The sequence below is a fragment of the Panthera tigris genome, chromosome C1, assembly GCF_018350195.1.
Source record: "Panthera tigris isolate Pti1 chromosome C1, P.tigris_Pti1_mat1.1, whole genome shotgun sequence".
Classification (NCBI taxonomy): Eukaryota; Metazoa; Chordata; class Mammalia; order Carnivora; family Felidae; genus Panthera; species Panthera tigris.
Window position 1 is genome coordinate 162,902,142 of NC_056667.1, and position 15,871 is coordinate 162,918,012.

The following is a 15,871-nucleotide window of genomic DNA, read 5'->3' on the forward strand; positions in this document are numbered from 1 at the left end:
GTATCCACTTAAAAGTAGTGGAGGACAAAGTAAAGAGTCTAGAAAAATGCAGATGAAAGAGAAGAAACATCTTTCTAACCTCAAAATAAGTTTGGGAGTCTTTAAGTGTTCTTGGTTTTTATCTCCTGGTAGATTTCACAGTGCTGACACACAGAGTTAACTGGGTGGATTCTCATCCCGGCACCAGAAAGTGGACTGTCTGGTCTCCATGAAAGATGCTGTGATTTTGAAACCAGGTGGGGGAGATACTTTTCTTCTTCTCCTCCTCCTTCTCCTCCTTCTCCTCCTTCTCCTCCTTCTTCTCCTTCTCCTTCTCCTTCCTCCTCGTCCTCCTTCCTTTGAGAGTTCTGGCTGTTCTGAACTTTCTTTTCTCATCAAAACTGTGGGATGACCCAAAGATTGATTGATAGGTCCATTTATTCACTCATTCAACAAGCATTTATTACACTTACTACATGTAGGGCACTGGGCTGGGTGTTAGGAATATATAGATGAATAAGACACAAGGAGCTCAAAGTCCAGTGGGAGAATCAGCCATTAAAATATATGTCCATAAGTGCTTTCCTATGCCATATCAAAAGCTATTTGACAATCTTGAAGAAAGAAAACATTATCTGGGTGGGGGTGGGGGAAGCCCCTTCTCTTGGATGGAGTTGAGCTAAAGAGTGGGAGTGGTCTTTTCATGTTTATAAGAAATTCCTTCTGACTTTTTCAAAGGTTCAAATAAGTTGAACTTCATAAAATCTCAGCTCCTTCCACTCTGAACTGGGTGGGCAGCAGAGAGCCTGGGCTAGCTAGTCCTTATATATCGACTGTCCTGTCAGTTACAGTCTCTCTGGGGCCTTTTGCTTTTCTTCTCCACAGGTCACCTGGTGCCTGTGGCTACCCCAGCCCTCTCGGGATTCGGCAGACAGTGGAGGTGGTGGTGAAGGAGACAGTGGTGGTCAATGTTATTTGAGCAGGGTCAACAGACCCTGGAACTTCCTGAGTGCACGATGCAGAAGGCTGCTTACTATGAAAACCCAGGACTCTTCGGAGGCTATGGCTACAGCAAAGCCACCGACACTTATGGCTACGGCACTCCCCATCAGCCTTACCCACCCCCTGCCGCTGCCAACTCCCTGGACACTGATTACACGGGCTCCGCCTGTTCCATCCAGAGTTCCGCACCTCTGAGAGCCCCAGCCCACAAAGGAGCTGAACTTAACGGCAGCTGTATGCGTCCTGGCACTGGGAACAGCCAGGGTGGGGGGGGTGGCAGCCAGCCTCCCGGCCTGAACTCAGAGCAGCAGCCACCACAACCCCCTCCTCCGCCACCAACACTGCCCCCATCCTCGCCCACCAATCCCGGAGGTGGAGCGCCTGCCAAGAAGGCCAAGGGTGGGCCCAATGCTTCTGGCTCTTCAGCCACCATCAGCAAGCAGATCTTCCCCTGGATGAAAGAGTCCCGACAGAACTCCAAGCAGAAGAACGGCTGTGCCGCTGCAGGTAGCTCTCTGAGGGGGCTCATCCTGGGCTAAGTCTCCTCCCCCTCCCCCCCCCCCCCCCCCCGCACTGAACCCCAGAGGCTAGCTCAGGCTCATCTAGGAATCAAGAGACTGGGGGCTAGAAGCGCAACTTTGGAGGCCACATGTCTAAACTCCTACTCATGCAGAAATGTCCTTTCTTTTTAGTGTCCCTGATTGGACCCATGCCCTTACAGTGACAGGGTGTTCCATTCCGGGCTGTTGGTGCCATTGCTGGACAAGTCCCATAGTTATTAATAGATAGCTCTTCCATATATTGACCTAACATTTGTTTTCCTGGGTGGCTGGTCATAACTTGGCTCCTTCTCCCATCCAATAGCTCTTCGAAACCTGTGATTCCCCAAGCCTGGGTTTTTATGTATCTTACATCACACGAATCCCGTTCCCTTAAATTAATAAGAACTAAAGTCTGTGAAGGGCTATGTTAAGAACCATGGTAAGCGCTTTACAAGCACTATCTAATTTTCCAAAGAACCGTTTGAGGTAGGTATAGCCCCATTTTACAGATAAAGGGTTAGACAGTTGCACAAGATCACAAAACCACAGAATGGGGCACTCGAATCCAACCGGAGCCTGCAACACAGCCAGACTCTACTTGGTCCACACCAGCCCAGTTCTCCCCATCCCAGCAAATCCATAATGGGGAGGGGCATATCTTAAGGGAAGGGGATATGCTCTAAAACAAGAGCAGCCTTGGATTTCTCTCCCTGAAAAGGGAGACCCCAGAGTTGGGAAGAATCTTCTGTGGGTCTATTCAGGGTGGGCAGAAGAAGATGGGCAGGGCCAGGAGCTCTGAGGCCTACTGCCTCTCTCTGTTTAGCCTGCCTGGTCCCTAAAATTTTCTGGCCTCGTGTCGTTTGATGCAGTTTATCTTCAGATAGATGAATATGCTTCCAGGTCCAGGGCCAGTTTGAGGCATGGGATGTAACTACCTTGTTATCAAATCTCTGGTTTGCCTGCAACTCTCTGGGGCTGCTGCTCTTGGGGGAAAGTGCCTTCCAGCCTGTAAGCTCCTTCTCCTGCCCCTCCCTCCCAGCTGCAAGTCCAGGCCCCTCCCTCCCAGGAGAAATCCATTTGTGTAACCAAGGAGGGAGTGGACAAGCTGCAGAGAGGTGGCAGGGGTAGTGGAAACCAGTGTTCAGACTGCTGCTCCTAGCACTGCAATACTCAGAATGCACCCAGGCTGGCCTTGGAGCCCCTGAAACTCTGGAGAAGTATTTTTATGACTTATCACCTCCCTGGGTTTGGGTGCAGCTGAGCTGGGGTGAGGTGCCATGATCTCTACCCTCATTCCATGCTCCCTGGGGTGCCTTGCCCAGGAGCCAGCCCCTAAGCAAGGCAAGCTGGGGCTGCCTTCCTCCCCCAGCCCGGCAGAGGCTGGGAAGAGTATTCAGAGAAGTCTGTTCCTTCTTTAATGGGGGTTGGAAGAGGGGGGTAGGCCCTACCAGCTGCTACTAGTTTCTCATTAAACTCCTCCACAGCCTTAGCCTTAGGGACAGGATGATGGACTAGGCTGAAGGGGAGGGGGTGGCAGAGTGAATCGGACCTCAGAAGGCAGATGTGTGTGTGTGTGTGTGTGTGTGTGTGTGTGGCAGGGGTGGGGGGTGGGGGGGGCTGGAGTTCAGGTGCAACTCATAGGTATGGCTGGGGCCTGTGAAGTCCCGATTGGAATCTTACGTCTCAGACGCCCCTCCCTCATTCCAGCCAGCATTAAGGTGGGAGGAGAGGGGGAGGAAGAGGAGGGATCCAGGGAAGCACCCCGCTTTGGCCCTGGATGTCCTCCCCATCCCCCGCTCCCGCTCAGCGTCCCCTCTGTCTCCCTTCCTGCCCAGGAGAGAGCTGCGAGGATAAGAGCCCGCCGGGCCCAGCGTCCAAGCGGGTGCGCACGGCCTACACGAGTGCGCAGCTGGTGGAGTTGGAGAAGGAATTCCACTTCAACCGCTACTTGTGCCGGCCACGGCGCGTGGAGATGGCCAACCTGCTGAACCTCACCGAGCGCCAGATCAAGATCTGGTTCCAGAACCGGCGCATGAAGTACAAGAAGGACCAGAAGGCCAAGGGCATCCTGCACTCGCCAGCCGGTCAGTCCCCGGAGCGCAGCCCGCCTCTGGGCAGCGCCGCCGGCCACGTGGCCTACTCGGGCCAGCTGCCGCCCGTGCCCGGCCTGGCCTACGACGCGCCCTCGCCGCCCGCCTTCGCCAAATCTCAGCCCAACATGTACGGCCTGGCCGCCTACACGGCGCCGCTCAGCAGCTGCCTGCCACAGCAGAAGCGCTACGCGGCGCCCGAGTTCGAGCCCCACCCCATGGCCAGCAACGGCGGCGGCTTCGCCAGCGCCAACCTGCAGGGCAGCCCGGTGTACGTGGGGGGCAATTTCGTCGACTCCATGGCGCCCGCGTCCGGGCCCGTCTTCAACCTGGGCCACCTCTCGCATCCGTCTTCGGCCAGCGTGGACTACAGCTGCGCCGCGCAGATTCCCGGCAACCACCACCATGGACCGTGCGACCCTCATCCCACCTACACAGATCTCTCGGCCCACCACTCGTCTCAGGGACGCCTGCCCGAGGCCCCCAAACTGACGCATCTGTAGCGGCCGCCACCGGCCCGAACTCGCGGCGCAATTACCTCTCTTGCTTTGGTGGCGGGGGTGGCGGGCGGGGCCCGCGGGGCAGCTCTGTGACCCCCCCCTCCCTCGCTCTGGCCCGGTTGCCGCCTCCTGGGTCTCGGGCCAACAGCGGCCGAGGCGCAGGCGACTGGGCCTCCCCTCCAGGAGCTCCCTCCTTTGGGTGACTCGCCATAAATCAGCCGCAAGGATTGTCCTCTGTAACCCTGACAGTGCCATATACTGCGGACCGAGGGACTCTAATCTGGTAATGGTGTCCCGAAGGTAAGTCTGAGATCCACCGGCGGCGCGCTCTGCAGAGGGACCAGAGCCCGGACAGCCCCGGGCCTGGCCCGCGTCTAGCTTAGTTGCGGAGACCTTAATTTATATGCTCCTTCCCGTCCCGTAAGGATTGCATCGGACTCAACGACCGTATTTATTATTTGAAGCGAGTCATTTCGTTTCCCTGATTATTTATCCTCGTCTTAATGTATTTATGTGTATATTTGTAGAATTCTCCAGCCGAGCTTAGGAACGCGCTCCCAGGCCGCGGGGGCCACGTCTCACCTCTTTAGTCCCCTTGCTCTGAACTAGTTGAGAGAGTAGTTTTGAACAGTTGTAACCGTGGCTGGTGTTTGTAGTTGTAAAGGATTAAGACCGCAAATTGTCCTTCATGGGTATAGAGTCAGGCGGCCCCGTGGCGTGGCACGACACCCGTTACTCATTTCTCAACAGCCGCAGCCCTCACCACTCGACACAGTTTATTGATTTCAAATTGTCTGGTACTATTTGAACAAATATTTAGAATAAAAAAAAATTTCTCAGTCGGAAGTGTATCTGTGTTAATCAAGCACACTTGGAAGTAGATCGCTCTGCCTTTTATCTTTTGCACACTCCCAGCAGAAGGCCCCCGAATAGGCTGATTCTTTGATATATCTATTTTTCATTTATTTGGAATCTGGTATACGAATTGGTTCTGGGGATACTTGATTACATTGCAGCTATTGACATTGGTGGGGGGTGGAAATCTGAGGATGCAAACCCAGAAATGCCCCGGGGAGGAGGGGGGGATAATCTGGGTAGGGCTTTGTGCTGTGCCTGCTATGCTATTTCCACCACCTTCTTTTTAGACATAAATCGACTTTTTAAGGTTGCATTTACACTGGGGAGGCCAGCTCTCACGTTTCTGCGCTAATAAAAAATAAACTTTGAAAGAAAACTGACAATCAAAGAAAAGACACAAGAAGTTGTAAGAAGAACTGAGCTCTGAAAAAGCTAAGGTGCACAAAAAGAAACGATCATTTGGAGACACGCACCTAAGCTTTTTCTCTAGGAAATGCTGTCAGGACTTTTTCCTTTATGATGGTTGGTGGTTCATTTCTCAAGTAAACAAACGTTCCCCACGATGTAAAGTAATAAAAGTTTAATTAATGGAACACAACAAGTATAAACACCTTGTTTATTCCGGTTTCTTTGTACAACATGGGCAAAAATGTCTTCAAGGATTTATATCCACTTTGTAAATATTAGCCTGGCTTCGGCTAGGGGTGGACAATGTCCACCCGTTTCTCTAGGAGGAGACACTTGGAAAGGAAAGCGCCTTCAGATAAGGTTCAAGTCTTTTGTATTTCAGCAAAGTCAGCCCACGCATCTCTATTCGGTTTGACAAATAATACAGCTCCTACTACATCCCCCTGGTGACACGAGGTGAAATTCCCATTGTGTGGAAATAATTTAACTTCTAATCTTCTGGTGGAACAACAATCGTTTCTATTTGGATGTTTGTGTTTCGCTAAATAATGATAGCTCAAATAATATCTAGTTCCCTTGTTCCTTTGTTTTTAAAATGGCATGTTAGATCGGGGGTGGTAGGGATTATCCTTTTGCAAAATTTCACTTTATCTGAGCAGGTTTAGAGTATACATGTTGTACAAGTGTATCAACAGAATAAATGACTTCAACTGAAGGGATATTTTACCCATTTGCAAGGTTTAAAATTGTTTTCTATGAAATTTGCATCCATAGGCAGAATTTCTAATTGTCTTGTAAGAAATTATTTTTTAAGCTATTAGGGAAGTCAAAGAAGAGCTTGCTGCCTTGCAGGGATTACAACAACCTTTCTTAACTGGCTAAATATTAAATAGATGAATTATCAGGCTGTTTAGATTCAGCCCGGTTTTCCCTCATCTCCTCTTCCTACCATAAATAATAATAAAAATACATAATGCATTATGGCTCCAGGCGTTTTCCAGCGCGGTGTGTTACCGCAGGAGTATCTGCTGAGTCTGCGGGTGTCTGCAAGGCCCCAAGTGTCATCTGCGGCTTAGGTCTCATGGATTAGACTTTAAACGGTGTCTAGGCCGGCTGACATCAGCTTCCTCTCACACTGATGCTCCAGAGAGGTGCGGGGTCGGGGGCTCCCTCTCCGGACAGTTACCCGGAGGCACCCCTCTCTAACGGGGTGGGGGAGTTCGCTTGGGACAAATTGACTTTCTCTCACCTTTGGTGACAGGTTTCCCCGAGGCTTCCTAGAATGGCTTGGATTCTTTCCTGCCCTCGGCGTGTCATGTGATGGGCACACTCCGCCGCTCCTGGCGCGGGGAGGAGGGCGCGGTGGCGAGTCTGGGGAGGCGCTTCCCGCGCGGCCGCCGGCCAGGGCGAGAGGAGGGCCTGCAGCACAGCCATTTAAAACTTCATAAATTATAAACAAGCCGCCTTGGCCTTCGCCATAAATTCTGCTCCTTTTGAGCCCGCAATTAGTGTTAGGAAGCACCGGAGTCTAAACACAACCAAACGCCCTCTGAAGGGCCCAACTGCCCAAGGTTGCAAACCTTTATTTATTTCCCAGTACCACCCCCCTCTGCACCCCGAGGTCTGCGCATACAGTCGCCTCCTCCCCCGCCAGCGGTACACTCGGTTGGGTTCCCGCTCGGCGAGGGAAGGTCACAATAGCTGCTCTATCGGCGGAGGCGCCCGCCTCCTCCCTCCCGGGCCTCGGGAAAGCAGAATGAAGAGCGTGGGGGAGGGGAACACCGGCTGGGCAATGGCGCTCTGGGCCCAGGCCTCTCCTTCCCGGGGAAGTGGGGGGAGTGTGTGACCTGGAGCGGGAAGGGGCAAGCTGGCAGGAGAAGGAAACCTCCACCCCAGCCCGTGACTTTTGCCCGAGACGGCCGCACGGGGTAGAATGGGGGAGCGCACAAGGCCTCGACTGTCCGGCGCTAGGTTGAGGGCGCCGAGCAAGCCGGGCTTCCAGGAGCGGCTTCGCCTTTGTGTGCGCAGCTTCCCCAAGGGCTCCGCGTCGGGAAAGGCCTCACAATGGCACTGTTGGGCCTACGCCTGGAGGTGGGGAAGGGCCGGGCCTCCCTTTGGGCATTGGTCTCTGGGAGGTTTACCCCGTTTGCTGCTCCAGAGGAGGAAGTGGCTCTCTGGCTCAGGCTTTGACCAGCTCGGCTTTTTTTTTTTTTTTTTTTCCTATAGAGGCGGCGGGGAGGGCTGGGGGAGGGGAGGGATCAGCGAGGTTGTGGGGGATCATCCTGAGGCCTGAAGAAAGGGTCCATGGATGGGGGTGGCAGCGGTTTGGGAGCCCCTGGTTGTTCTCTCCAGGCAATCAAATGTTAATTACAGCTGGGTAGAGAAGGGCTGCAAAAATGGCCCGCAGTAGAATGGGAGGTGGGAGTGGGAAAAGATTTAGCCATAAGGAGACCTTGCCGTGGCTACCAGGAGAAACTCAGGCCCAGCCAGGAGTGGGATAAGAAGACCCAACTGAGCTAGCCAGGGGTACGGGGACGTGGCAGAGGAAAGGTCTGAAGAGCAGTCCTGGCCCCTGGAAAGGCTACGGTAAGAAAGGGCGATTAAGTAAATGTTCTGCCTCCTGGCTTTCAGACCTCAGCCTCATCCCGGGACCTGACAGAGAAAAATCCGCCTCTGATGGAATCATTAAGTTAACCATCCATTTGTACCATTTCTTTGTACAGGCTTTCAAATGAGAGAGAATGATAGAATATAGAGTGAGTACTTTCCCCCTGGTGCAGCCCCAAGCCTAGTCCCTATCACAGACACATCAGCCAAATCGGTTTCCCAGGCCCCAGAGGGTGCTAACCTTGCGGAACTGGATTTTTTGGATTTCTATCTGTAAGGAGTATTAAAAGACAGTAATTACCTATACTAGCTTCCCATTTCTTCTCTCTCCCCCATTCTGTACAAGCCAACCCACCCTTGAGTGAAGTGCATCTTCTCAGCCATAAGTCTTGGGAGCCTAGGCTCTCCATCTGTTGAGGTTTGTTCATTAGGGAGGGACAAGGGGATGTGTGTGGGTGTATGTTTGAATAACAAAGAAGAAACCCAACATTCTAATGAAAAGTGTTCCTCTGCTTGACCTGGAGGAGCCAGAAGCTTGTTTACACTATCAGTGTTCAAGGGACAGTCACAGGCCTGTTTGCTTTTATCCTGAGGATTAGTTGAAACTTTCTCTCCCAGTAAAGAACTGGTTAATCCCAGTTACAGATCCAGGAAGGTCCTCTTCATCTGGGAGTTCTTGGTGTTACTTCGGTCCTTCTTTCAGAAACTGTAAGGGAAAAAAAAGGGGGGGGGGGATGAAGAGAAGTTTGTGAGTATTAAATAAAAATAAAAAGAGGGGCAGGAGGCCCCAGTTCCCACAGGCCTACAGCCTCACCACTTTAGGGCGCTGTGCCTTCCCAGAGAGGATATAGCTACCGGTGAGCAGACTTCTCCCTAGACCTTTGGACACAGTTGAGACACAGTTGAGACTGAGTCACCAGCCATACCCTCCACCATCTCTGAGCACTGGCTCACTCTTGCAGAGGGCCCGGATGGAGAGGAAAAACGACTGGGTAGGTGAATCCTCTGTACTTACAGCATTGTTGGTACTGGTGGTGGTGAAGATCATCACAGAGGGTGAAATTTTAGTTTTCACTGTTCCCCTCTCTTCTGGTGCAGCTACACATGCCCTTATCCTTGGGGCCCAAAGTTGGTACCAAATGGATTTACACACCTGGCCCAAAGTCCACGCCTAAACACCTCCCTCAGGTCTCCTAACCACCTTGGCAAGTTGGAATGGTACAAGGGGAATTCAAGGACCCACTTTCAGGCCAGGTGCAGCCTGAAGCACAGTGAACAAAAGTTTCCTTCCACACATGAAGAAGAGGAAATGTAAATGGATGTCCAATCATTTGCAGTAGCAGAAGCAGGTGAAAGGTCCCTAGGAGATTTGCAAGGTGGGCAATAGTAGGTAAATCCTCTTGTCCTAGATCTTGTGGCAAAATATCTTGACTGGTTCCTATGGCTAGTCTGGATCAATTTATGGAAGAATAGTATCTGGAAAATAATGAAAATGGGATGTTTACATCAGTAAGAGTCCAAGGAGGAGACTTAGGATTCGTGGAGGACAGATGAAGTGTTTTTACTGGGAAAGCAGGCCTAAAATCAGGCCAAGAGGACCTGTTGGGCCTCCGCCTTTCTGAAAGAGGGGAGAAGAGCCTAGCTGCCTTAGGAGGAGACCAGGGAGAAGGCCTTTTGATGGCTCTATTGTTCCAAGCGCTTGCCCTACAAATACCACATCCCTCCCTGTCTCTTCCGCAAGGGCAGAGCGGGAAACTGGGTCGGTCGGTTGGGCCGAGCTCGAAGTAGCTACAGCGCTGGCACCAACCTCTCGGCCCCTTCTGCGGCCCCTTGGGGCGGCAACGGCGCGCCATTCCCGTCGCAGGCCCGAAACACACAAAGGAAGCCCCCACCCGTCCTCAGATGTGGGGACACTCTCGGGAGGAGGCTGGCGTGGACCCCGAGTCTGAGCACCTCCCTCCCCCGCGGGGAACAATAGCCGCCGCCTCCCCGGGGCGGCCGGGCGATAGCGCGGCACAAAGGCCGGCTCCGCGCCGCGCCACCATGTGACGCGCGCGCTCGTTCCGCGCTCTCCGGCCTGCAGCCGGGCGCAGTCAGCAGAGAGCCGGAGCGGCCAGGCTGCCTCAATCCACCTGGCACACTTTCCGAAAGACAAACGGTGAGTTAATCACCCAACCGGCTGGCGGCCGCGTCCCCTCTTGCCGGCGAGGAGGCCTGGGGAGGGGCGGGGGGGGGGGGGGGGCTTGGGTGAAGGATTTCTCAGTGTGTGTCGAGGGTCGGGGGGGGGGGGTGGTGGCGGGAGAGGTTAGTCCTATTAAGAATTCATCAATCACCCGGTGTGCACTTTTCACTCGACAGCGGTTCCTCCTACTTCAGAGCAAGTCTGGGCCAGCTGGGAGCCGACCAGAAACCGCAAGCAGAGGAGACACAGGCACCCGGGGTGAGCGCTCACGGAGGGCGCGACCCGCTGCCCCACGCTCTGCGGCGCGAGGCCGGACACCCCCCCACTCCCTGTCCTCCCGGCCGCCTGCCGGCCCCGCCTCCGGACCCCTTGCAGCCCACGGTTCTCCCAAGGGGCGGCCCCCGCGCCCGCCCCAGACGCACGGAGACTGTATACCCTGCCCCCCCCTCCTGCTCCCCGCCCCCCGTCACACCCTTAGCGCAGCTGTACCCCTGGAAAGGGAAGAGGAAAATCCCAGGTTTTGCAGACACTATGTAAGAGTCTTAAAAAAAAAAAAAAAAAAAAAAAGATTCCCAGGGGACTAGAATTCAGGGACGGGGCGGAGCTAGTTTAGTTCTCTTATTTACCTGCAGGAGTCATTTATTTGGAAGGAAGCAAGGGTATCCCTGTTAAACTTGGAACTAAACCTGAATGCCATATAAAAAGAACAATAAAAATACACGTAAAATGCCAACCATAATGATACGCCTCTCCTCTCTTTTCAAGTGTGAAGGAAGGACTGGAGTATTTTTACTTCAGCTCTTTTGGGGTTCATTTTAGAAATACCAGAAAGGGATAGACTGAAAACTGTAAGCGTTGGTGGAGGGAGAGAGAAGGAGGTCATTAGCATTAGAGCTGTTTGCAGCAGGAGGTCATGGGTAAAGTGGGTGGTGAAGCGTTCTTATGGTGGTGCTTGTAGTCCTCGGTAAGTTCTAAGAAAGTTTCAGGCTACCCCCTCTTTTACCCTCTTTTTGAGTGACATCAGCTGAGAAATTTCTGACGTTAGTTAAAAGTTGTTGCCTCAGCCTATAGGAAAGAGCCCCTGAAAGACAAAATCCCAGCTCCTCCCTCCCTGTCTTCTCGCTCAGCATCCTCTCAGGTGGAAATTAACTTGCTTTGGAGAGATGTTCTACTATCATTTTACTTTAGATAGATATAAGCTGTAGCATTAAGTCTTGCACAGTGTCCTGAATTCTTTAAGCAATTACAATACTGGTCCTCTTGTCCTTGGGTCAGAGTCTCTCTCTCCTTGCCTTTCAGCAATACCTGCTGAACAGCTCCTGTGTGCACTGTGCTGGGCTCTGAGATCTAAAAATGGGTCACTAATAGTGTATGCCTTTTGATCTACTGGGGAAGAAAAAGAATCCTAAAACGGTGTGACAGATGCTAGAACAGAAGTGTGGCCTAAAGGTTCCTGGAATAAAGAGAAGGAGCCACTAACACAAGTGGAGTGTCAGAAAAGGCTTCTCAGAGGAGGTGAATTTTGATTCCTGAAGTATGAGCTTTTTAGGTCTAGGAAGGAGGGACATACTCGGTGGAAAGAGCAGCACACGCAAGCAGGGAGGGAAGAAAGAACAAGGTCTAGACCTGGAACAAAGAGAGTTTGGAGTAGAGCATCTGGCTGGCAAAAGAGGTTGTATGAGGTCCGTGGAAAGGAGTCTGGAATTAATCTGCAGGCAGTGAGAGGCCACTGAAGTTTTTAAACTGGGACATGACGTTATCTATTTGGAAAGCTTGCTCTTTGGGAGGGATGCTGTGTCTGACTGGAGGAGGGATAGGAGGCAAGAAGGAAAGAAGAAGGGGAAGCTGCTGCAATAATCCAGCCTAGGGAGGAACTAAGGTAACGAGGATGAAGAGGGAAGACATTTAGGAGGACAAATTCACAGGACTTGCTGACAGTTGGACAAGTGAAAGAGGAGTTATGGATGTTAATCCCTAGGCTTCTATTTAGAGGCCCTGATTGGGTGGCCAGGTCATTCACCAAAATGAATACAGGAAGGGGAAAAAGAAGATTTTGCAGGGGGAAACTAAGGACTTCCGTTTTAGGTCTACACTGTATTTTCTGTTTTGCTGATACATTGTATGACCCTAAACAATTCACTTAATCTTTCTGGCCTTCAGTTTCATCTTCAGTGAAACAGTCAATAGATATCTACCTCATAAGTTTATCAGTAAAGTTGCGTGCGTGCGTGCGTGCGTGCGTGTGTGTGTGTGTGTGTATCTTCACCAGGTCTAAATGAGAGTCACAGGCAAAGCTAAAACCAAGGGAAAACATCCTCTTACCCACACCATGCTGATCAATAACTTAGATCCTGGATGTCCAGTGAGAAATAAGTCTCAGGAAAATTAAAAACAACACCTACTGCTTCCCAGATATTGAATACAGGCTAATGCTTAGGACTAGGTCAGATCATATTGCTAATTAGAGCTCCTCTGCTTCCGGAGGGTACTCTCCAGGGACACATGCAGAAATGTGGTCTTGGTATCAGACCACTAAGGAGGAGGCCTCTTAGCAGATGTCGGAAAGCTTTTTTATATCATGTGTCTTTCAGGGAATGCTTGAAGCCACCCACTCTCTCTGAATCTCCTTAGGCTTCCTTGGGGCACAGTGCAGTACAGGAAAGAGTGCTGAACGTCTGACCTTGGCCATTTACATTGGGTGTGATAATGACCAACAGTTTATCTTTTCTGTGTCGCCATTACCATTTGTAAACTAGAATTATGAAAAGATCAAACAAGATAAAAAAGAATGGCATTTTTGGAGATGCTATAAGGACAAGTAAAAGGTATTATTCTTTATTTATCAGACTGGCAAAAATAAAAACTTTTACTATCCCACTGACTTGGCAAGGGTATGAGGTAACAGGAATTCTCATATGTTGCTGGCAGAAGCATAAAGTGATTCACATCTAAGGAGAGCAATATGGCAATCTGCGTCAAGATTGCCAGCGCACATACTTTTGACTAAGTAATTCCATGTCTGGGGATTTTTCTAATAGGTTAAAAACTTGAACATGTGTTTGTAATGGGAAAACAATGAATAATAAGCGAAATATCCATTAATAGGGGGTTAGTTAAATAAATTGTGGTAGGTGTGTACAGAACAGCATGAAGTTGTAAAAATAAGCCAGGAAGTTCTGTATGCATTTATAGGAAATGATCTTCAAGATACAACAGGGGAAAAAACATGGTGCGAGAGAGTCTGTCTGGTACACCATCATTTAAGCAAAAAAAAGAAAAAAAAAAACGTGGGGGGATTTATAGATAGATAGAAACATATAAGGTATCTCTGGAAAGATATGTAAGAAACTCTTAACTGGTGCCTATGTGAAGGAGAACTAGGTGATGGGAGAAAGATGCTCACTGCATACCACTGTGTACCCTTTGAATCTTGAACCATGTAAATTTCAATGTATACCCTATTTAAAAAATAAAGGAGAAAAAGATTAGTACAAGTGTAACCGACCTGGGTATACCTGTGTTCACACGGTCCTAAATTTGTACTATCCAGTTACATTAATGGAAAGACACCTCTGGTTTTGATCCCCCAGGGGTCAAGCTCAGCAGGAAATGAGGGGATCCTTAACCCTTGCGTGGTGGAGGGGGTGGGGACCCAGATCCACCTCTGCCTTCTCTTGTAGGAGTAGCTCAAGGTTGGGCCTCAGAAGTCTGGAGCACCAGTTCAGCAAATTGCAAAGGGAGGCCAGCAAGCCTCCCAGTCAGTCACACTGCCTGTGTGGCCTTCCAGAAACAAGGGTGTCTTCTTCAACACTGCTCTGCTTGCTCAGCATTGACCCTGCCACAGTGCAAAGGAGGGGCTGTTTTACTCTTTCCTCTTCGTACACTGTGGACAGGCAGCAGACTGTAGACAGCTGGGAGACCCAAGTTAGTTCCCTCATTTTTTGCAGGGTAGTTTTGTCTTTTTTTTTTTTTAAATTTTTTTTTTTTTAACGTTTATTTATTTTTGAGACAGAGAGAGACAGAGCATGAACAGGGGAGGAGCACAGAGAGAGGGAGACACAGAATCTGAAACAGGCTCCAGGCTCTGAGCTGTCAGCACAGAGCCCGATGCGGGGCTCGAACTCACGGACCGTGAGATCATGACCTGAGCTGAAGTCGGACGCTTAACCGACGAGCCACCCAGGCGCCCCATTTTTTTTTTTTTTTAAATGTTTATTTATTTTTGAGAAAGAGAGAGAGACAGAGCAGGAGTGGGGGAGGGGCAGAGAGTGAGGGAGACAGAATCCAAAGCAGGCTTCAGGCTCTGAGCTGTCAGCACAGAGACCAATGCGGGGCTTGAACTCACAGACCGCAAGATCATGTCCTGAGCCAAAGTCGGACGCCCAGCCGACTGAGCCATCCAGGCACCCCGATAGTTTTGTCTTTTAACCTCTGAGTAAAGTTACTCCCTCTTTGAAATGAGGGGTTCAATGTCACTCATCTCTAAGGGGCCTTCTTGCACTGACATTTTATGACATCTTGATCTTTAATCAAAGGAAGAGTTACAGCTTAGGCCAAGGGACATTTCATCCCCTCTGGCTCCCCGGAGCTCAGATGTTCATTCCAGACAATTTGGGAGAGGTGGAAGGAAAGAAGAGTTGGCTCCGCCCTCTTGAAACTCCTATTCCTACTCCTCCTTCCTTCTTTCCATTACCTCAGAACTACTCTACATTTTCTCTAAGAGACCGGGAGAGACAAACGCCTTTCACTTCCTACCTTACTGGCATCCCTAAAGCCAAGTTAGGAAGGTGACAAGGAGCGGAAGCCAGGTCTCTGCAAAGCACTATTTTATCAGCAAAACTTGGGAAAGTTCTACTGACTACTACTTAAGGATATTTTATAAAACTTCACCCCAACTAGACTTAGGCTGCCAAACCAAAATGTGAGAGCCATTTCACATTCTCTGCCCCTACCACCCAAGAGGCTTCTGGGCACTGTTCAGGTATAATGTTCCCGCTAGCCATGAGCTCTCATGATGCTAGCCAAGGGCCCCTCCCACCGAATTACCGCTCTCTTCCCACATTGCCCACCCCAATTTCTGAGAGGCAGAAATTCTCAAAATATGGTTCCCAAGAACCCTGCTTGAGAATCACTCAAGAGGCTTATCACAACTCCTACTGGAGTCAGGCATACTAGATAAATATCTCTTGGGTGGGCTCAGGAACCTGCACTTTTAAAGAAGCTTCTATGCTGATTTCCACCCACATGAATTGGTTTTGGGAGCCGTTATCTAAAGATATCTTTTATCCGATATTAGTCATGGTAAAAACACACCATTCTGTCCATTTTTATTTCTGTCCAACAAACATTTCTTGTATGTTTACTGTGTGCCAGACAAGGGCTTGACCCATGAGCCTTTCATTCACAAAGCTCGCAGGGAAAGGCACAGCACTCCAAACTGTTTTCCTCAAGGAGGGTCCTGTTATCAGGCTTCTGATAGGTTTAGAATTCCTGTCCTTCACCCCCACTTCCATCATGGGATGACTGAAGGCTTCTGCAGAGAACTACAAATCTTGCTTGAGAGAAAAGCCCATCCCCCCACCATTCCTCACCCCCCCCCCCCCCCCCCGCTTTTCACCCCAACAAGCAAGAGCCCTTCTACCCTTTGGGGCTGTGGAGCCAAGAGTCTGCATGTGCTCAAAGCGTCTCCAAGGGGTAACATGA

The 15,871-nt window shown here is 50.6% G+C and overlaps 1 protein-coding gene and 2 long non-coding RNA genes across 3 annotated transcripts; 2 read left to right on the forward strand and 1 right to left on the reverse strand.

Annotated features, from left to right (window-relative positions):
- The first annotated feature begins 939 nt into the window (after window positions 1–939).
- Window positions 940–5,159, forward strand: HOXD3 (homeobox D3). The gene is made up of 2 exons (XM_042994738.1): window positions 940–1,488; window positions 3,359–5,159. Exons 1-2 carry the CDS (start codon window positions 948–950, stop codon window positions 4,114–4,116), a joined length of 1,299 nt encoding a protein of 432 aa, XP_042850672.1. The 5' UTR covers window positions 940–947; the 3' UTR covers window positions 4,117–5,159.
- A 414-nt stretch (window positions 5,160–5,573) lies between these two features.
- On the reverse strand, window positions 5,574–9,882 carry LOC102952110. The gene is made up of 3 exons (XR_006220797.1): window positions 9,794–9,882; window positions 9,002–9,462; window positions 5,574–8,692 (listed from the first exon to the last, which is right to left on the reverse strand). It is a non-coding gene; the product is annotated as an uncharacterized LOC102952110 (long non-coding RNA).
- A 78-nt stretch (window positions 9,883–9,960) lies between these two features.
- Window positions 9,961–10,903, forward strand: LOC122240960. Its single transcript, XR_006220796.1, has 2 exons — window positions 9,961–10,144; window positions 10,345–10,903. It is a non-coding gene; the product is annotated as an uncharacterized LOC122240960 (long non-coding RNA).
- The last annotated feature ends 4,968 nt before the right edge of the window (window positions 10,904–15,871 follow it).